At 56.1% G+C, this 22198-nt stretch overlaps 1 protein-coding gene across 7 annotated transcripts in view; it reads right to left on the bottom strand.

Moving 5' to 3' along the window:
* Positions 1–22198, bottom strand: part of SLC6A9 (solute carrier family 6 member 9) — a 30739-nt gene that overhangs the window by 2038 nt on the left and 6503 nt on the right. For 3 of the 7 annotated variants that reach the window (XM_032494080.1, XM_032494081.1, XM_032494082.1), the window contains exons 3-12: positions 11230–11386; positions 10517–10648; positions 9890–10160; positions 4008–4140; positions 3650–3784; positions 3448–3551; positions 2835–3072; positions 2611–2745; positions 2399–2498; positions 2209–2309 (exon numbers count right to left, since the gene is read on the bottom strand). In XM_032494080.1, coding sequence (XP_032349971.1) covers positions 2209–2309; positions 2399–2498; positions 2611–2745; positions 2835–3072; positions 3448–3551; positions 3650–3784; positions 4008–4140; positions 9890–10160; positions 10517–10648; positions 11230–11386 — 1506 coding nt within the window. Of the gene's footprint in view, positions 1–2208; positions 2310–2398; positions 2499–2610; positions 2746–2834; positions 3073–3447; positions 3552–3649; positions 3785–4007; positions 4141–9889; positions 10161–10516; positions 10649–11229; positions 11387–12083; positions 12206–17222; positions 17410–22198 lie in introns of those variants that run through there. The other 4 variants (XM_006178454.3, XM_006178455.2, XM_032494084.1 and 1 more) reach the window with 4 other exon arrangements.

The raw sequence follows: 22198 nt of genomic DNA on the forward strand, positions 1-22198 counted from the left end.
CATCTCCCCCTGCTGAAAGGGCTTCAGTGGCATTTTCTATCTACTAAGTATTCTTAAAATGTTTCCTACAGTCCTGGGAGTTCCCAGGGTTGCATCAGTTCTGGGTCTCCAGTGCCCAGCACAGTGCCTGGCATAAGGTCATTTGCTGATCTGAACTGACTTATGCAGAGAGGTGGGAGTGATGAGGGAGAGGGAAGGGCAAAGTCCTGCCTGTCTCCAGCTGTGAAGACAGTGACAGACAGCTTGGGGAGGCTCCAAAGGCTAGAAATGGTGCGTCAGGCTGGGGATGCTCTTGGAAAGCGATGAAGGAGGTGGGAAATAAAGCCTGGCATTGTAGCAACAAAAAACTAAAGGAAGCAGGAAGATGGGCAGGGGGATCATGGGCCATCCAGAGGGCCCAGGGGAGTGGATGCTGCCTGCCAGGAGGGCCCAGCATCCACCCCCCCCCCCACCCCGAGCCCTCAGCTACATCCCGGAGCTCAGGCCCCTCCAGCCTTCCTCATGACCAAATTTGGGAGGACAAGACCCATATCCTGGGACACTGCACAGAGAGGTGCTTAGAACAAGTTTCCTTGAATGCAACTAGATCCTGATCTAAGGTGTGGACAAATTCCTTATTTGAGCTCATAGAAGGATGGAGTCTGTTGAAGAAAAAAAAAAAGCTTTTCAGAAATATAAAGAAGTAAAGCCCCCAAAGAAAACACAACATCCCAGAAACACGTGTCCACAGAGCCTGGAGTCTTCACCTTAGGGTGACTCCAGCCTGGCTTTCTGGGCACAGAGAGGGCCCTGCACACTTTGCCTCAGTCTCGTGGAGACACTGGACCCAGGCCCCTTCCTGCCTCCCGCCCTGCCTTGGCGGTGCCCCGGGGTCTCCCCGCAGGGCCGCAGCCTCCCGGGAGCGATGGAGGATGAGCTCCCCAGGGCAAGGCGTGGAGGGCATGGAGCTTGGCGGTGATGCGTATCCTCCCCTTCCTCCCACCCTTCACAGGAGACTTCCGCTCCTCCTGTTTCAAAGCTGGGCCAGTGGCCAGAGCTGGTGCCTGTGCCCGGCTCGGGGAGATCCCACACCCCATGTGATGGAGGCCTTAGCCCTCAGGGGCCTCCTTTTCAAAAACAGGAGCCAAAGTGGAAATCTGCTGCTGAGCTCCCTGTGGCACAGAGGAGCGGGCGTGAGGGGGACATGACTCCGGACACTGCCCTGGCCACTGGGCTGACCCCTCTGTCACTCAGAGGTGGCCCTGCCCCTTCTCTGTGGCAGGACCATTACACTATCAAACATTACCCTTTTGCCCCCCTCTTCTCACCCTGGGTGTAAAGGAGCAAAATTGGAGGGTTTTTAGTCCATGGACCAGCCCTCCTTCCTGCTTCTTTGTTCCTAGTGTAGCACTGGCCCAGCACGTGGGCTCCACTACCTGCTTCAGATGGTGGCTCTGCCTGTTATCAGCTGTGTAACTTTGGGTCAACTACTTAACATCTCTGTGCCTCAGTTTCCTCATCTGGAAAGTTGGGATAATAATACCTTGGAGAGCTGTATCACATGAGTTAATGTACGGTTCCTGGCCATGGTGGAAATTCCCACCACCAATTTAGCTCCCTGATGGGAATTTCCCAGGTGTTGAATATTGGTAGAAAGCCAGAATTCACCCTCCCAAGCCAGCCCATCCACTGCCTGGAAGGCTTACGAGGGTGCCCCGGATTCTGAGCAGACATCTGACTCGTACAACCTGCTTCTGGAACACTCATGCGTTCACACCACATACCTTGAGCACTCCAAGCACCTCGGTTGTGAGGAATTGGAGACAGGAGCTCAGCAAAAGCTGACAGAGGCTGACACCAATATCAGTTATGGTCCCTGAGGCTCCTCTGGGGACACCAGGCAGGAATACCAGGGAGGGAGGGCTGGCTCTCAGCTGCTGCCAGCCTGCTTTCCCCTTCTGAGGCTGGGTACCTTATTCAGTCAAATACAGTGCCCTATGCTCCCTTTCTAACCCAAAGCCAGGGCCTGGGTGGTTCTGAGTCTTCAGACACCTGTCTGATTCTATGCAACCTTGCTTGGCCTCCTAATGGCCAGAGTTGTGGGTGCAGAGCCCCCATGGGGAGCTCTGGTCAGATGGATGGGCTCCTGCTCTCCCTTCGTTGGCCCCCAAGAGAAGGACACTGGCTGAGGGGCTGCAGGGGAAGGAAGGGACCAGCCAAGGAACTTACAAAGATGATAGCTGGGGAGACAAAGCGCCAGCAGATCTGGAAGAAGAGGGGCGGTGGGAATCCCAGCATCATTTGGATGTCCTGGAAGTAGTTCCGGTGCCCTGGAGAGAGGGAGGTCAGCGGCCCGGCAGGATGGTGTGGGCAGGCCCAGGGCTGGGACATGGGAGGCCACGGACGCCTGGGTACTTACCGTAGATGTACATGATGGACACGCACATGATGCAGGAAATGACGACCAAGGAGAAGCTGGCCGCATAGTTGTCCATCAGCAGCAGCCAGTAGATGCCTGCCTACGGGACAGTGGGCAGCTGAGTCGGGGGTGCCCAGAGCTAGGCACTCCCACCTATTATTCCCCGCCCCCACCCCCGGCAACTCCAGCCTAGCCTTTCCCTCAGTTCTTACCTGGCTGGTGAGGGGGATGCCCAGCAGGAAGCCAGCCACAGCCACACCCAAGGTCACATAAGTTTTTTTCTGCAGGATCCACTCATTCCCTACCTCATCCACAATGGCTGTGACTAGCGTCTCTAGGAGGCAGAACTGCAGGATGAGGCCATCAGAATAGGGGCCTAAACTCAGCCCCGCCTCCTCCCTCCCCAAGCCACTGGCCCGCGTCCCGCACCTCGTACCTGAGTGCCCAGCCCCAGCAAGATGAGCATGAAGAAGAAGAGCAAGGACCAGAGTGGGGAGATGGGCAGCAGTGTGAGGGCCTCGGGGTACGCCACGAAGGCCAGGCCTGGGCCGTGGTCTGCCACACGGGACACGTCCACACCCAGGTGATTGGCCATGAAGCCCAAGATGGAGAAGATGACAAAGCCGGCATAGACGCTGGTGGCACAGTTAGTGATGCTGATGATGACGCTGTCCCTGATGGGGAGGAAAGCAGGTCGAGGGTTCAGGACACGCAGCTTACTTGCCTCTGCCTGATTAGGGCCAAGACACCTGGGAAAGTTCTAGGAACAAAGGTGCCTCCAATCTCCATTCTGGTCTGCTCTGGGCCTCTTTAAGTGGGCCTGCAGTCTTGATTCCTCACAGACCCCTGGTACATTGCCGTCTCCACCCTCTCTCCATTCTCCAATGACTGGGTCCAGACCCAGCGTTGCCAGGATCTCAAAGCTGTGAGTGGAAGGGAGGGCCCTGGTGGGCGGGGAGGCTGCACTGGATCTGGTGGGTCTGGGGAGCCAGGTCAGGCTGTAGGGCAGGGAACTGGAGCAGCCCCAGGGCTGGCAGGGAGAGTCTCACCGGTAGCAGTTGTTATGGAACTTGTTGTAGGAAGCCATGGTGATGAGGCCACCCCACGCACAGCCCAGCGAGTAGAAGATCTGGGAGGCGGCATCCCCCCACACCTGCAGGGAGGGATGGGCCGGCAAGGAACTTTGGTCAGAGACAGGCACCTCTCTGCCCCTCCCCGTCCCTTCGGGGTCACCCTCCATCCTCATCCCACCTTGGCCTCCAGGATCTTGTCCCACTGTGGGGTCACATAGTACATGATGCCGGTGAAGGCTCCTTCCAAGGTCACACCGCGGACAAACAGGATGGTCAGCACCACGTAGGGAAATGTGGCCGTAAAGTACACCACCTGGGTGTGAGAGGGGCTCCACTGGACTCCTCTGGGCTCTTCCTGCCTCCCGACCTGACCCCCAATCACCACTGTCCCTCTGGTCCCTCTTCCTCTCCCCCTGGTCCCTCTTCCTCTCCCCTATCCATTCATCACCACCCCACCCCCTGCAACATAAAACCCACGGGGGGGGGGCAGGATCTTTCAAGATGGGCACAGACCCTGCTGGGGGAGGGGTACTTACTTTCCCTGAAGACTTGACCCCTCGGATGAGGCAGAGGAAGACAACCACCCAGGAGACACCGAGGCAACCAAGGAGAGGCAGTCGCACCTCCCCGAAGTTTCCGATGTCATCTGACAGCTTTAGCACATAGAGCCTGGGGAAGGGGATAGCCTGTCACTGAAGGTCAGCACCACTGCCACCAGCAACAACTTCCCAAGGGCCAAGGCCCAGCCCAGCAGCTCCCACTTTCCTCACGAAGTCCCAGCAGGCGGTTCACGTAAGATAGGAGCCACTGTGAGGCTCCAGCCAGGCTGGCCCAGCCCCCTCTGCCTGCTGTCCCCTGGGGAGTCCATGGCTTGCAGCCTCTCCCAGGACCCTCAAGGGCACCTGGAGGTCACACCCTGGGCCTGGGCCAGCCTCCTCAGCCTCTGGGATGTAGAAGTCTCCCGGTCCCTGCTCAGACCCGGCACAGGCTCTTGCTTGTGTTTTTCTCCCTTCAGGGATGCCCTCTCCTCCAGACTAGACACACCCTATCTGGTGTCACCTCCTCCAGGAAGCCTTCTGTGAGCTTTTCACTCATACTGGTTCTCCAACTCTGATGCACAGAGGGAGGCAGCGGAATGCTGAGTAAAGATTGGAAGCTCTAGAGGCCTAGACTTGAACCCAAATTCCTCCCCTACATATGCATGGCTCTATCTGGCTGATGCCAGGCCAGCTGTGCTCTTTCAATCAACTGGACATTTACGTGCCAGGCCCTTGCTAGATGCTGGACATATAGACCTGGATCAGGCATTGCGGGCACTGCCAGGAGTGTTTCAATCCCGGGGAGGAGCACACTGGAAGCTTTCCTGGAAGAGGTGAGGCCAAGCCAAAGTTTGAGAAATAGGGAGGAGGTGGGTGAAGAGGAGTGGAAGCCCACACCAGGTAGAGGAACAGCAAGGCCTGGGTATGTCGGATAGCTCAGGAAGGCTGGAGGAGAAGGGGAAGGGGATGGAGAAGGATGAGGCTAGGAAGGGACCATACCAAAAGAAGCTGCGGAATCGAGGCTGAGACGTTTGGATTTTATCCTGAGGGCAATGAAAAGCTTCTGAAGGGTTTTTATAAAAACATCCTCAGGGGCTCTCCTTGGCTCCAAACCTTGCAGCGGCTCCCATCTCCAACCATGGAAAAATCAAAGTCCTTACAGTGGCTCCAAGGCCCTGTGTGATCCATTACCCCCTACCTGTCATCTCTCTGATCTCCTCTCCTCCTACTCTCCCCCTTGCCCACTGCTCCAGCTGCACTGGGCTCCTTGTGGTTCCTTAATGTGCCAGGAATGCTCCCATCTCAGGGCCTATGCATATGCCATTCCCTGTCTGGAGTGCTCTTTCCCCAAATATCCATATGTCCACATGGGTGAGACCTGTGCAGTCACACAGGGCTCCATGCTTGAAGGGCCTTGTGTTTGGTTTAATGCCCTGCCATCACCATCTTGAAATTCTTAATACATTTAAACAAGAGGCCCCATATTTTCATTTTGCACTGAGCCCCAGAAATGATGTGCTGGGCTTGTCAACGTGGCTTCCTTCCTCTCACTTCCCTCACGTCTTTACTCAGGTGTCCTCTCAGCAAAGGGGCCTTCTCTGGCTACTCTGATTAAAACTGCAGCCTTGGCCCCAGCACGCCTTACCCCCTTCTTAGCTGTATTTTCCTCCACAGCACGTCTCCTTTCTTCATACTGTGCACTTTACTATTTCGTTTGTCATCTGTCTTCTGTAAAGGCACGGGGTTTTATCTGTATCCCCCAGTGCCTAGCACAGTGCCTGACACACAGCAGTGTTCAGTAAATATTTGTTGAAGGAATGAAGGGATGAATGAACATCATGGAAAATGGATTGGGAAGTATAAAGAAGACACCCAGGAGGGGGACCAGTTTGGCTGTTGGAGTTATCCAGGTTAGAAGAGATGAGCAAGAGACAAGCTATTGAGCCTCAGTTTCCTCATCTATAAAATGGGCATCATAACACTGATATAGGATAATTTGTAGATAGATTTAGGTAAATACAAGCTCCCTTCTTTCCCCTCTTTCAGCTCGGACCTCTCAGCATAGCTCATAGGCTGTCCTCTATCATTCTTAGCTATTTTTACATTGTTTTTTCCAAATCGGTTTTCAAACCTCATGATAATATGTTTAATATCTGGTGATGGGTTGCACTCCGGCCCCTCATGGGACAATGTTGCCAGGCCTGGGATTTGGTTTTTGGCTAGCCTGCTTGACTGTTAGACTGCAAGTGCCTTGTCCAGCCTCCTCTGCTTCCAATCTTCCTTGGGCCACCCTTCACATTGTGGCCTGCAGAGGGCGCTGTCCAACACATCCCTCTCCTGCACACCTAGCAGGTTCATCCAACAGGCAACAGGGCCAGGCCCTGGGCTAGAACTTTCCAGGCTCTTAGTCCATGGGGGAACCAAAGGCAAAGGGAAGGAGAAGTTCAGGAGCTGTGGAATCCGTAAGGAGAGACTCCTGGGACCCTGCATCAGGGCTTTCCTATCTTTTTCCCTTCATGGCATCCAGAAAAAATATTTTTAGCCCATAGGGGCAAATAGACAAGGTCACTCAAGCTGAAGACAGCTGGCCTGGGGACTCTGGGTGGCCCAGGCCTCACCTAACTGGCACACTTTTTGGGGCACATCAGTTTGGGAGGCTCTGCCTTCCAGAATAGCCACAGGGTCTTATTGCTACAGCTGAGAGGCACTTTACTTCAAGCACCAGCATTCAAAGTAAAGAAACCATTTCTAGCTCAAAAGACTTTTTAAAAACATTGTCTAATTATATGTGTTCAACTGGTAGTATTTTTGATTATTTTTTTTATTGCAAGAGTCCAGCATTACAATATGAAGGTTTAAAGAGTTTAGAAGGCTAGCCTGGGAACTAAATAATTAACTCCACCTTTCTTTCTATGGCACCATAGTTAGTGTTTTGTTTTGGTTTTGGACCATGTGCTTTTGAGATCAAACAACTAACTGAAGAACTTTTGGAATTCCACATATTTACAAATTGCCCCTCCATGCATAACATCTCTGGAACTATCCTGCGTTATTTTTAAAATTTCCCTACCAGATAATAAATGCCTTGAGAATGGGACACCCAGACGTATTTCATTGCATCTCCAGAAGCAATGATCCCTCTGCTTACTGAGCACCCGTCACCGTTCTTAGTGCTTTATGCTGCATCATCTCATTTTTATCTTTACAAAAACAAGGATGGTGGTGACCACCACCATTGAATAGATGAATAGCTGAGACTTAGAGAGGTTTGGTAACCTCCCAAGGCCACACAGCTGGTAAGGGGCCGAACCGGGATTTGAGTGAGGGCTGTGGCTCCGGAGCTGCCCTGAGGACACCGGGAGAGGGGTGCTGGGATCCGAGCCCGCTGTGTCAGGTGTTCTGCTGTGGAGGTGAGAGGGCATGGTCTCACCAGCTTCGGACCTACTAGCAGGAATCAGACCAGCATGCTGAGGGCTGTAAAACTAGATTATGACAGGGTGGTGAGGGAGGGGAAGGCTGTGGGCCAGAAAGTTGAGCAGGAGGCAGACGTGGGCTCAGAAATCCGTCCTGGGAGTTTGCTCACTTTAAAGGAGTCACTTCATCTTTCTTTTGACTTGCTTTCCTCACTAGGTAAAATGGGAATATTTTATAAAACCTGCAACGCTACCTAACAGGGTTGCTGTGGGTCTCAAATGAGATCTTGCAGCTGGAGAGCGTGGACCAAAAACACCTGCAGAGTATCATCGGCCTAATTCACACCAGGTACCAGGCACCAGGGGACATATATATCCCGACTCAGAATTCCGCCTAGATCCTTAGCCCCTGAGCATCAGTATCTGAATCTGAAGAGGAGGGAGAAGATCATATAAGATAATACGCCTGGCATTAGTCGGGGGTGCTCGCCTCACATCCTTACCAAAGCTAGCCCTGGCAGCCTTCTCAAGGGTCACTTCCCCAGGCTCTCCAGAAGGGGGCAGCAGGGAGCCATCCTGCAAAGAAGGAGTCCTGCCTGGGACAGCGGCTAGTTTAGGGAGGCCTGGCACTAGCCCCAGCTGAGGAGTAGAGTTCAACTGGTCTCCGGATCCATGGCCAGTTTTCTCTGAGGGCGATTCCCCTCTGATTGCACTGGATAAAGTCTCCTGAGCTTTGTCCTGCGGTGGCCCCACCCTGGCTGACAGCCCCTGGGGTGAGAACTTCTGGAAGCATCTCCAGGGTGTGGGTGGGGCTTTGTGCTTCTGGGAGCTTCCAGAAGGTTCACCCCCTACTCTAGATCAAGTTGCCCAGTCCACATCATGCCTTGAATGCAGCAGAATACCTAACTGGGGAGTTACGTGCTTAATTCTCCCATTAGATGTATGCTCCATGAAGGCGGAGTCTGTGTGTCTTACTCTCTGCTCTGTGCCCCGCTGAGTGCAGTGCCTGGTACCTACTAGGTGCTCAGGACATGATCTATCCAATGACTGAGTGACCTGTGTTTGCCCAGAAGTAATTTTGTTCACCTCTTACTGGGAGGCAACAGCTCTGTTGTCTCCACCACAAGCCCTGAGGGTGGTGAACACATCTCAGCCATCTTTGAATGCATATAGCCCAGCTCAGAGGCTTGCACAGGGACGCTAGGCCCCTCAGGGTCTGAGCACTGGGCCTGGGCTTCTAGGACACTGACCTGCTAGGACTTCAGGTATCACTGGGGCCTTGGCCACTCACCTATGGTTCCCCATCAAATAGTGGAGAACAGCTGGGCATGGGAAGCCCTGCACCTTATGATGCTCTGGCCTCTTCTGTCCCCATACTCAGTGTCCCACCTGCCCCTGACTCCAGCTCCACTTTGCCACCTCTTGGCCTCACATCTTTCCTGATCTCCCCCTCTCCCTCCTCATCTCCCTCTCTCCCTCCTCTGGGAAGCCTTCTTGATCATCTGCTCTTGCCCCCATCCCCTCAGAACGACCACCACCCACTCTGTGCCCCCACCGCACACCTGCACACACCTGCACTGAGGCACCTGCCCCTCACAGGGTTAGCTACTGATCTCGCCACTGGACTGTGAACTCCTGAGGGCAGGGGCTCTGGGCCACTCACACCCCATGGGCACACAGGGCTGGCAGTGTGGACGCCATAAATGTTGGTGGAGTGAATGAACGAGGCTGACTTTCCCAGCCCACAAAGCCCTCTTCCCCTGAGTTCCCCAACAGGACATGGGGAATTTCCTCCAGGATGTCCTGCTGTGCCCTCACACCCACCCAGTTGGGACAAGATGTTCCAAACACCTCCAGTGGCGGCTTCAGCCAGCCCCAAGCCTCCACTCTCTGTCACTGCAGAGCACGGTGGTGCCAGGCTGTCTTTCCTAAGCACAGCTTGATGATGATAGCCCTGGGCCCAGGAAACTTCCATGGCTTCTTTTGTTCTGTAGCATTAAGTCTAAGCTTCATTCTTGTATGCCCTCCAAGAAGGCCAGTGCTCCCTCCCAGGCTACCTCCCGGCTCATGAGATCCCCACACACCTGTTACTCTCCTGTTACTTCCCTCGGGCTTGGAACCAGCCCCTGTTCATCTGGGAGCCCGAGCTTCTGCTCATGCTGTTCTTCTCTCCAGGAAGCCATCCCCCTGCTCCCTGCCTGGCCTCTGCAGACCCCTGTACCCTTGCCTCCCTCACTGCTGCTCTGTAAGGGCTCCCCAGCTCAACACCCCACCTCCCATCACTCTGATGCATCCACCTCTTTTCCTGAACTAGGCCACGAACTCCCAATACCCCTTCAAGCACCTCTACCCTGCGCTGTTCCTGGCACCCTCCCTAGTCCGCAGACAGTTGCTGGATGGTGACAAAGAGGGTGAGGGGCTGGCACCAGGTGGCCCTCAGAAGCACAGGTCCGACGGAGGCCTCACCTCCAGTACTCCTCGCTGGGGCTGGTCCGCTGGAGGCTGTGGTTGAGCACGTGGGAGAGGTTGCCAGGCAGGGCGGGATTCCGGGAGCCGTTGGTGATGTTGGAGGCATCCAGGACGCCGGCGCAGTCGGGTGTGTTCCAGGGGTTATTGCAGTAGGCCCAGGGCAGCACGGGCGTCATGGACGAGAAGAAGTAGTAGAAGGCGATGCAGATGACCACGTTGTAATAGATGCCAATGTATGTAGACACCACCATCATGCCGTAGCCCACACCTGGGGGAGGAGAGGGGTGGGAGCAGCCTCACATATCAAGCAGAAGGAGGTCAGGTTAATTCTGAAGGGCCTAAGGGACGGGCTTTCACAAAGGGACAGGTCAAGGCCATGGCAGGGGCAAGTTCAGGGTGGGGCGAAGGGATTTTGTGTACGGACGGATATGGTAGGAGGGGAGGGTGGAGGCCAAGTAAACATAGATCCCAGCATGTGTCCATGGCCTTGGCCATTGATGTGGGGCTTGGGGTCAGCACCAGGGTTCCGTAGGGGTTGGCAGTGTTTATACAGATGGGTGAGTCAGCATGGCCTGTGTGTGTGCATGGGCGTGTATGTGCATGAGCACCCCACCCAGGCCTCACCTTTGAACATGGGGCTGATCCTCCAGACCCCAAGGCAGCCCTGACTTGCAAACTGGCCAAAGGACAGCTCCATGAAGAAGAGCGGGATCCCGCAGAAGATCAGCATGATGAAGTAGGGGAACATGAAGGCACCTGGCGGGCAGGGAGAGGGCTGGCTCAGGCGCAGCTTTGGGGGGTTCTGCCCTCTTCCTGCTCCGAACCCAACAGCAAAACTTGCGGAACTGGCCAGGCCCCCCCCAGTGGGGTCCTATGCATTGAGTCAGAGCGTGGTCTGAGGCACACTGCTCGAGGTCTGTCTTTGAATTTGAGAGGCTCCCAGGAAGTCTATTCTGAGCTGAACCCAGACCCTAGAGCTGCCATGTTTGGGTGGGATGTGATGGCTTAACCAAGCAATTCCACACGCGCTCATCACTAGAAGCCTCAAATAGCCCTGAATCGTTTGTGGGGGGTAGAAGACAGGGAGCTTTGGGAGGTTGGCGTGCTTTTCACCACCTCTCCTCCACCTCTCCTCACCTCAGTGAGCAGGTGGCCAGGGTCAGGGGGTGGTCTGTGCCTTAGGTAAAGGGTCCCTAAGCCAGGGATGGGGGCAAAGGAGATCAGGGCCAGAGAGGCTAGCCTATCAGGAGTGGGGTCTGTGCCAGGGAGGGGGCACTGGGCCCTGGTGGGTGGGCTCTGTCCATGCGGGTGGCCCCGGCCCTGTGCCCCCTGGGTACCTCCCCCGTTGCGATAGCAGAGGTATGGGAAGCGCCAGACATTGCCCAGGCCCACGGCATAGCCCACGCTCGTCAGCACAAACTCGATCTGGTTGCCCCAGTTGCCCCGTTTGAGGTTCTGGTCCCTCTTGGTGGCCTCGCTGGGCACAGCACCATTCTGTTGGGACAGGAGAGAAGCTACCATCAGCAAGGCATTTGCGCTCAATGCCTGACCCTTTGGGCCTCCCCCAGCGGGGACACCAAGGACCCTCCAAGCGCCCATCACCACCCTGGGCCTCCCCTCTGCTGGCAGGAGCTGCAGGCAGGCCTGGCAGAGGAAGGGAGAGGGGAGGAACAGCTCGGCTGCCAGAGGGCACAAATGGGGCCTCCCTCCCCAGCCCCTCAGCACCCCGTGTCAGGGGTGCCAGCCCACCTGAGGAGCTGTTGCCAACATCTGAGAGGTGGGACACTGAGAGGGAGCTAGAGTTGACAACCCCCAGCCCCAGCCCCTCCAAAGCCTCCCTTCTGCCTTCTGGGTGAGGATCTGGGAGCAGCTGAGCCTCATACCAAGCAGCCAAGTCGGGCTGGGCACAAAGGGGCCTGTGTCCAGACAGCTCCCCCTCACCCGCCACCACCACATCACCAGGCTGAGCACGCTGCCCACAGCAGGCGGCTGCGGGGGAGGGGAGGCTGGACCCCTCCCCCAACTGAAGGCTTTTTCCTGGGGGCACAGGGTGGGCTGAGCTGTGGGGTGGGGGAAGGGAGGAGCAACTGAACTGGGCCAGACCTGGGGACGGCATTCTGGGACTCAGGATGGGAGGGCCCAAGGGAGCCATCTATACTGCCCACGACTGGGGAGGGGGCCCTGGGGAAGCTGACCTGGGCTGGGGGGTGCTGGCCAGGAGTTGGGGGAAGAGACCGGAGTTGTAGGCACCACGCCAGACTTGGAGGACAGATTCTGCTAGGGGAAACAGAGGGAGTGACTCCGGAAAAGGGTCTCTAAGCTGAGAGGCAGTGGGCTGCAAAGGGGGGAAACTGGTCAGGAGGGGCTGATGAGGGGGTCTGCCTGGAGGGTAGGATGCCGGACTGGCCCGGGGGAGCTGGGGGCTGGGCTGAGTGGCCAGAGGCCCCACTGAGGACCCTAACTCCAAGGTTGGAACTAATCCAGTAAGTCTCTTTGTAAGTGTGAGCACCCCCTCCCCCATATCATGTCCCTCCACCCCCTCCCAGGTGAGTGGGAAATCAAACCAGGGACCAGGAGTCACCAATAGAGAACCCCAGGGGGTCCTTGAGTGGCACAGACAGCCTCCCAGACATGGGCTGTTCTCCCTGGAGGACACCCAGCATCAGAGACCCAGCAGCATGGCCTCTGGGGGATGGCACGGTGGTGATGCTGACCCTCAGCTGGAAAGAGACATATTCAAGGACAACAGGCACGCTGGCTGATAACAGAGGGGCCTGGTGCTTTGACATGCTGTCGGACCCTGACACTGACTGACAAAAAAGAGGGGAGGAATGGCTTCATGGGGCCCTGGGCCTTCCGGAAAGGCCCACTGGGGAAGGCAGACACAGGAGACCCCAACATACACCCCTTGCTCCCACAGTGGGCATATATGGGGGGCCCCTCTGGGCTTGCACACCACGTGGGTGCTACAGCACAGACACCCTTGTCCTGCACACCCCATCCAGGATGGACCCTGGAGACACTGAGCCTCATACCCTCCTGGGAGGTTTGGGGGCACAGGAGCAGGAACTGTGGCATTTTTGTTCTCTTCAAGGAGCACCCAGAGCCAGCTGGCAGAGGCTGCACATGCACTTGTGCAGCCACAGGGGTTTACTAACACCTACTGTGTACAAAACACTCCCCTGCCCACTCAGAGCTAGTGGGGAAGTAAGCCATCAATGAGATAAGCAAATACATAATTTTTATGTGCAACTTCAACGTGACCACAAAGGGGAATTTCTCAAGTCACAAGAGCATGGAAGGATGACAAGGGTTGGGGGTGGGGGTGGGGGCAGGGTGAGGTCACAGAAGGTCTCCCTGATGAAGGTACTTGAAGGCCACCTTGGCTCTGGGAGAGGGTGGCTCATGGTCTGAGTGTGACAGGTCCCTACAGAATCCTGCCTAAGCCTGTCACCACCTCCCAGGGCCTTTTTTGGGACAGGCCTAGCAATACTGTAGGATCAGGGGGGCATTTTTTCAGAGCGTGTGAGGCTTGCCTAGGGTAGTTTATCCATTCCCAAACAAATCCCAGCCAAATAGGGCTCCTATATGTTGATCCTACAATAACAGTTTTATTCTGTCCGAGGCTTGTTTACTTAGGGGCACAATGGGGGATTGTGGCGGCTGCAGAGTACGTGGGTGGGGTCACGAAGCAGCGGTCACAGCTGTAAAGAGACAACTGAGGGTCCAGGATGGCCTCATGGGCAGGGCAAGGGCAAGGCCTCTTACAGAAATTGAGGTCCCCAAGGCTTGAAGTTCAAGGACTCTTTCCTGGCCCCAGACCTGCAACCAAGTGCAGCGGCACCAGAGCTGAACCTCTGAGTCCTGCTCCTTCCCTGGCATGGAGGGGACAGGGAGGGTGGTGATGCCCCCAGCCACGGCCACAGGTGGCCACCTGAGTGCGCCCTCCAGAGCCAGTGGCCGCTTCATAAACAAGCAGCACACCAGTTTGAACTTGCTGGCTGTGACCCGGGAGGAACTGGGAGTTGGGGGTTGGGCTGAGGCAGGAAATTACCAACAACACTAGGGGTCTGCAGCACAGAAGGAGTTGAAATGATGCCCTGCAAGTGGCGTGAGGAGCTCCCAGCAGAAGCAGCACCATCTGCCGCTCCCCGGCCCCGCCATACGTTGTGCAGGAGCTGCAGATAGGATGCTGCCGTGGAAGCCTGGTCCACAGGTCTCTGACTTCAGTTTCAGTGCCATCTATGTTCAGACAGCCTAGCTGGTGACAGAGGAAGCCCACCTTCCTGCAAGTACACTGGACAGAAGGGTCCCTCAGGGGGTCCTGAGGGCTCTAGTGCCCTTCCTCCTCCAGCCCCCCCTTGGGGGACTTCCTTCCACTTCCTTCCTGGGCAGCGATGCCCATATCTGGCGAGTTGGGCAATGCTGTACCACTGTCTTTTCTCCTTGCATAATCTTCCCTATTCTAAGCCTCCTATTTTCTTGATCCACTGGGTGGATGGTGTGTCACTGATATTAACTGTCCCTGCAGAGGTTGTCAGGTCTGAGGTGTCCACTAAAGAATCTCTTTGTGCTCATGGTTTGACCCAGACTGGTGGCCTGTCTGCCTAACCCAGCTCAGCCCTGCCGACTGGCCAGGCTCCAGGCTTCTCCTGCTCATCACCCATCTCCCACTGTCCGCCCCTTGCCGCTCTCCCAACCGCCCTCCCTCGCTCACACCTGGCGGGGGTGAATTAAATCATAGTGGCCTGATATCCCTCTAGGTTGTCCTTCCTCTTCAGGTCCCTGGGTAGCCCCCACCCTCACCTCTGACTCGCCCACCATGGGCCTGGTGGATGGTCTCCAGGATGCGGACTGCCCTGCCCTGTGCCCCAGCTTCTTCCCCAGGCTGGGCAGAATGCAGGCTATGAGATATTCCTTCCGTAGCTGAGGGGGTGGGCTAGCTGATCATCCTTCATGTAGCCTACCATGCACAGACATACACACAGAAGACCCTCAAGGCCCCTGCCCTTAGAAGCGGTTCCTGCAGGTAGCAGTGTCTAACCCTGCACAAGGATGTCACAACCTGTCTTGGGTTCACAACCTCTCACCCCCATCCTTACCTCGAGGGGTGAGCCACACTGAGCAGTCACTTACATAAGTCCTTTATATATTCGCTGCTCTGAGGGAGCTCCTGGAATTAAGCCTGTTCAGCTCTGATGGCAGAATCCAGATGTCCCCCTGCACCTTGGGCTTGACCCTGCGCTGGGGGTTAGAACCCTAGCCTTCCAGAGCCTCCTCTCCCAGCTGCCCTGGGCAAGTCACTTCCACTCTTGGCATTCAGTGTCCTTACATATAAAATCAGGGGCTAGACCAGACAACCTCAATAGATCGCTTACTATTCTGTAGCTCCTCAGTGGCCTGGAATTTGCTATTTCAGACTCTCCCCTGTATTTTCCATTAGTTCTCACTAGTTTTCTAAACAACGTTAAAAAAAAAAAAAGATGTTATTGCTTTCTTTCTGATTATAAAAGCATTATAAGCTTATCATCATTAAAAAAAATTGGAAACTACAGCTAAGTGTAAAGAGGAAACAATGCTGTCGAGCCCGCTCCCAGAGGCCACGGGCACCAGCACCACCACGCGGCCGCCCCTCCTTTTTGGGCCCAGACTCAGAGACAGCCCAGGTTTCTACCCTGGGCGATGCCTGTGCTCCGGCTCCCGACTCCCGCCCTGCCAGAGCAGTGTCCATTGGATATTTTTGTGAAGTGTGAGCTCCCTCCTCTGCTCTCAGCGGACACTCAGGACTCCTGGAGTTGCCCTGGTTGGGCGGGTCCCGCTGGGACTCAGCAGGCTTCTTGTCCAGGACTCTGCAGCCCCAGGGTTTGCTCAAGGGATGAAGTCCCATCCAAGACAAACTTTGCGGAGGAGAACAGGCAAGACCCTACATCGCAGACTGACCTTGAGCCAAATTCAGATCACTGGCAACTTTCTCTGAGCCCCAGTGGGGAATTCAGGCAGAACAGCTATGACAGTAAATTGTGGCTGCTGCCTCAGGAGACCCTGTGACCTCCTCACACCCCTCGGTTCCTGTTTCCCCAACTTCTCTCCCCTTAGTCCAGTCAGTCACAGGGGGCACCTGCCCTGCAATGACAGAGCCTCCCATCTTTCAACTGGCCTCGTTTATCCAGACATGGGAAAGAGCCAAGGGCTGGGGCTGGAGGAGCAGGAACATGGGAAAGTCTACCCCAGGCCCGGGCAGTCTGCAGGGGCTATTAGTACCTGTTGCCTCAAGAAAAGCCTCAGAGCACCTGTCAGGAGGAGGTGAGAGAGGCAAGGACATGCCCTGTGCTGTTTCGTCCCAGAGCCCTGATTGGCAGAGAGTGACCTGCCAATACTGTGGGCAGCAGACAGAAGATGCACCCCAGGGATGCCAGGCTCCACTCCAGGCCCTGGGAGCAGTGATGGGGCCATTGGATGGACTCTGGTCTTTGCCCTGGAGAAGCCCAGCAGCCCTGCCCTACACTGTGGCAGCCTTGAGCAGTCTCTGCCCCAGTCGGCTGGCAGCTGGTTGGCACTCTGGGAAGTAACTTTGGTTTCTGACCCCAGCAGTCCTGAGGGTGGAGGGCAGCCCTGCATAATGCTTCTCCCAAACCCAACTCACATCTCCCCGGAGGACATTCCTTCTCTTCCCTCCTGAAGGTCAAGTCAGGATGCCCTACAGGGAAGTAAGGTGGCTTTTCCAGTCCCCTCACCCTTGCTGCCATCTGTCCCACGGTGCCTGACATCCCTGCCCATCCCTGGCTTCCAGGGATGAGAGTACACCACTGCCCACCTAACCTGGGCCCTTGCCCTGGATACTGGTGAATGTTCCGTGGGGTCTCTCTCCTTCCAGCCAAACTCTTGCCCCATCCCCTTCCCCCACCCTCACTACCAAGTCCATGTACCAAGTCCCCCTGCCCCCTCACCCACTCTCCCCATAGGAGTAACTGCCGTGGTACAGACAATGGGGCTGTATTGATTAGTACAATTCCTGGGCACCTCCGGCTCGTCTCCCCGGGAGCTAGGACAATGCAGCTTTGATACACAGAGCAGATTCTCAGCAGGTCCTTGGGCTGGGGGAACCCTCACACCCCCATTCTCCTCCCCCGTGCCCCCACCACACAGCTAACTCTTCCTGCTCCTTTGCACAGTTGCAACTTTCTGGGTCACTTTGGCTGGTGTCTGTCTCGCTGGCTGGCTGTGCCTGCCCCTCCCTGGCACAGACCACTCAGCCCCTCTCCCCACCCGCAGCCCAGCCTCCCAGCCTGCCTGGCACCAGGGAGAGGGGCTTGACCTTCTGGAAGGTGACTGACCTGTTCTGGGGAGGAGGGGGCCACAGGTCCCTGAGCCGCGGCCATCCCAGGGTGAGCACTTGGAGCGGAGCGTGCGTGCGTGTCTCCTCCGCTCATTCACACCTCTGCCAGCTCCAGGCGACACTGACGCATCCCCTGCCCCTTCCACTGCCGGCTGGGCAGCATCAATTACTTTCACCTCATCTCCTCCCGAAGCTCTGCCTCCCCCCTCCTCTGGCCCTCCCCCTCCGGCCAGTTCCCCTGCAGCCCAGCGCGGATGCTCCACGGCTAGAGCGAGGCGTGGGGTTTGTTGTGTTTCTCCCTTGTTCCCAGCAAGTTATTGGAACAAAAAACACACACACACACTCGCAACCACAGGGTGAGGCAGAGCGGGTACAGCAGAGAGAGAGGGCGGCTCACTCCCAACCTAGAACAGGGTCTGGGGCCCAGATGCTTCTGAGCACACAGGCCTGGCACTTGGTGGGCTCCTGGTAGGCTGACTGGGTGCCACTTGGGACTCGAGATAGTGGAGGGGCAGGAAGAAGGGGGCGCAGCCCACAGGGCACTACCAGAGCATCTCAGACTTCCTAGAGTGCTGCAGACTGGGGGATAAGGGGCCCTGGAGTAATCCCCTGGGAGCTAGGGACCCCCAACCAGCCAAGATGATGGAGCGTCCCCATTGGAGAATGTGACTGACCGTGCAAAAATACTCTGGCCCCATGAACTGCACTGTCACCTGTCTGAAGAAAGATGGCCTTAGCCAAGAGCTACCACAGAGTCCAAAGTGGGGCTGCAGAAGACAGACCCTTGGGGATTTGTATTGTGATGCCCAGAACCTGAGGTGTTCACTCTGGGAGTGTGTGCTGAATGGGTTGGGTACAGGCCAGCACATGACTGGGGTGGGACATCACACAGACCCACCCAGTCCCTCTTCTCTGAGGCCACACTCACTGGTCAGTCTCCAGCTGATGCCCAGGAAGGTGGGCATGAATATTCTGGTCCAGGAAAGGCACAACTGATAAGTTGGAAACTGGTAAGTTGGCCAAGGGGCTGGTACGTGGTAGGATCTCAGTAAACACCTGTCAGATGGAAGGACGTACAAATTCTGCTGTAAAAGACAGCTTTCCATGAGTTTGGTAAGTGTGGTGACCCCAATGGGAACATGGCAAGATGACTTTAAAAGGAAAAAAAAGGGCAAAGGCCTTAGAGTCAGACAGGCCAAGGGTCAAACCCCAGCTCCTGCCTAAGCAGATCAATCGATCTATTGGTCTATCTATCATCTATCTATCTATCTATCTATCTATCTATCTATCTATCTATCTATCTATCTCCTTAGGCAAGTCACTTAACTTGTCTGGTCTTAGTTTCTTCATCTCTAAAATGGGGATTGTATCCACTCATCGAAGCTAGTGAGCATTATAATAATAGTGTTAGATAATACATACTAAGTGCTTACTATGAGCCAGACGCCGTCCTAAACACTTTTTATATGCAGTAACTCATTGAGTTTTCCCAATAGCTCCTTGAGGTAGATGTGTTATTAAGCCCATCTAGGGGGAGAAGAGGGGGGCTGACCTTGGCTCAAGTAAGTCTCCTCAGAATGGCCTCAGACCCCAGTGACTGAGCTGCTCCCTGGCCAGCCTCATGCAGCCGGGTACCCAGACACGCTCTGCTGACTTCCTGCAAGCCCAGACTGAGGGCCAAAGCCCTGGCTAGGCCACTGGCTCCAGGAAGGCCCAGTCACCCATGATGCCCAAATGCTCACTTCCACCCAGGGTGGGCTCTGGGCTTGGCTGCCCTGGCCTGGGCTGGGTGCCCAGAACAGGCAGCCCTGGCTGGACAGCTTTCTCTGGCTCTGGCCACGGGGACAGGAGGCGGCAGGAGCCCAGCTGGGTCCTGGCCGTAATGAGGCCTCATTAGTGGGATCCAGCTGCTCCAGCCCCACTCAGGGAGGCCAACTCCCCCCAACCCCGCTTCTGACTTTTCTTAATAAGAGTGGGCATCCTTCCAGAGGGCTAAGGAGTCTAGGGGCTTTGTTGTGCCCTGTGACTCTGAGGGAAAGTCTTGCTGAGCCACGGCTGAGAAGTGCTTGGGGTGGCAGGGCTGCAGGGAAGCCGTGTGAAGGGAGGTGAGGGCACAGGGCTGAGTAGATGGGCTCCAGGAAGCCTGGGGATGGGAGGGAGACCAAGGGAAATGGAGGGCAGGTTCTGGGTCCAGAGAGGAAGCCTGAGGAATGTTGGGCCTTTTCCTCTGAATCTAGAAAGTGTCCATTTCATTGGGAGGTGGGGGTTGCACATCTAGGATCACCTAGGATCATCTAGTTGATTATCTAAGTCACTGATCAGGGTGTCCCAGCTAAGAGAGCCCCTCCTCTGTGCCAGTCCCTGAGCTAGGAGAAGACCCACTGTCAAACCCATGCTAGGAAAGCACCCACTGTGTGTCAGCCCCATGCCAGTGAGCCCCTGTGGTGTGCTAGGTCCTGCACTAGACCAGTGCCCCATGCATGCCAAATTCTGTGCCAGGCGAGGACCCATTATATGCCTAACTCTGAGCAGGGTGAGTACCTACTGTGCGCCTGGCACTCCACTAAGGGAGTGCCCAGTGTGTGCCATGTCTATACTAGCTGAGCACTTATCACATGCTGGGACTCATGCTAGGTGAGTGCCTAGTGACAGACAGACCCTCTACCAAGGGAGGGCCCAGCGTGTGCCAAGCCCTGTGCTCGGTGAGCTCCCAATATGTGTCAAGCCTGTACCAATTGGGCACTTCCCACATGCCAGGACTTGGGCTGAATGAGTACCCACTGTGCACCAAGTCCTATGATGGACACTGCAAACAAGAAGTATCCAAACCTTCTCATCAGAGCATAACAGAACAGGTCAGGGTGGGGCAGCCCCAGGTGGTCTGAGGTGCTTGCAAAGCCTTCCAGGAAGAGGCACCCAGGGCCCTAGTGACTCTGCTCTTATTCATCACGAGGCTTCCCTGAGGTAGAAGCAACCGGTGCCCTCAAAGATGTGAGGACAGGCCAGTGAGGCTCACCAAGGCCTTTCTGCCCAAGAGGCTGTACGAGGGAGGAGTGGGCACAGGGGAGGGGACTGAGTCAGACAACTTGTGGACTTGGTGTGAGGCCGTGGAGTTCAAACTGACCCAGTGGGGCTCTCCTGTCCTGGGCTCTTCTCCTCCAGCTCCCTGTCCTCTGAGCCCTAAGCAGCCCAGACCCACATGTGTACAGAGTCACTAGGTCTCCATGAAAGAACCACCCCCACCTCCCACCCCCTGGTGCCCCCAAGCATCCCAGCTGCTCTCAGGCTTGGAGGCACCCTGGCCAGCTGGGTTCTTGCACAGCCCTGTCCTAGGAGCTGCTGAGGCGTGAGGGAGGCAGCTGAGCTGGCCTGGCAGAGACCATCTGGGCTGGGAGTGGGGAGAGGGACACGTGCAGCAGGCATGTGGGCCTGGGCACGTGCTGGGAAGTGGTTTGCCCTCCATGGGGCACTGGCCGCATGAAGGGCCCAGCAGAAGCTCCAAGGATGACATAGGGCGTCTTTGGACACTGAAGAGACCCATGTCTCACACCCCAAACCTGGGGCAAAGGGGGATGGAGGTGAGGACCCAATGGCAGGGGCCACTGCCCACTCCCAGCATACCAGGGCACAAATGGAAACAGAATCCATAGACCTGGGATAGTCCAAGTGCCACTGGCTTACTTGCATGGCCCTCAGCACCCTCTATCCTGCCCCAACATGGCATTCAGAGAAGAAGCATCCTTAGTCATTTGCCCTTAGGGGACCACAGGCACCTAACAAAGTCCTGATTCAGCTGCCTAGGTTAACTAGGGGAGTTGGCCCTCCTCAGAAGCTGTATCCTAGAGACAAACACTGAATGGAGGCAGCTTTGGTTCCAAACTGGAGCCCAAGAATAGCGTAGCCCAAGGTCATCAGCAGAGCTGAGAAAAAGGCAGGAATAGAATCTCGAGCAACCACTGGGGGTGCCCAGGGGACATGCTACGAGCCTCAGTCACAGCAGTGGCGGGCAGAAGTCAAAGAGCAGAGGGCATTGAGGAAACCAAGACCCATCTATCTTTAGGCACATCCTGGTGCTGGGAACGGGCGTCCCAAGGCAGCATTCCCTTCCACAAAGCGACTGGCCTGCTGGCTGGCTGAACCCAGGGTCTAGGAAGCTCAGCTCCGGCAGGGATTCTGGGACATTGTGATTCATGCTCCCTAAACTGCCCACGTGGGTCCCCCATCTCTCCTGCCTGCAGGCCCCAGTCCTTTCAGGGTCACTCCAGAGAAAACAAAGCAGCCAGCGAGTACTCAGAGGGTTTCTTAAGTTTCCTGGGACTCCTAATCTCTATGGAGGGAGGGGCAGGGCCACACCCCGCTTCCTGCGACAGACCCAAGGCAATTCTGTCCCTTCCAGGAAGGGCGAGGCCATTTCTGATTCTCACGACATCCACTGCTAGCAAATATTCAGGTCATGAGACCTCCATCTCTGCCCACATCTGAGAACCCAGAGTTCAGGTTGGCTCAGGAATACTTTGAGAAGCTTAGTTCATCCAATCAGAAGGGGGCCAGCCCAGAGCAGGCCCAAGGGGCCGGATGCTGGAAGTTCAGAACAGGGTAAGACAGAGGGTCCTCAGCCTGGAGCAGAACTGTCCAGCTTCCTCCCACAGACCATTCCCCTTGGACCAAATACTTTGAGTCCCAGCAATCTTTAGTGAGAGACAGGGCTTGTTTGGGGAGGGCTCAGCAGAGACCCTGAGCCAGTCAATCTTTCACTGAATGAGAGCAACAGGAGGGACTGATGTGGGGAAGGGAGGAGCCAAGGGAGGGGCCATGCTCAGTCACTGGCTCCCTCCCCTGACAGCTGCCCACTCTCGCTGGCTCCCAAAGCAAGATCCCAAGAGAAGAACTACAACCACTGCCCTTGGGGTAATAATCTGGCATCTCTGTCCTGGTTCCTGCTTCCAGTGCCAGCCTGCTCCGTCCATCAG

The sequence above is a fragment of the Camelus ferus genome, chromosome 13, assembly GCF_009834535.1.
Source record: "Camelus ferus isolate YT-003-E chromosome 13, BCGSAC_Cfer_1.0, whole genome shotgun sequence".
Classification (NCBI taxonomy): Eukaryota; Metazoa; Chordata; class Mammalia; order Artiodactyla; family Camelidae; genus Camelus; species Camelus ferus.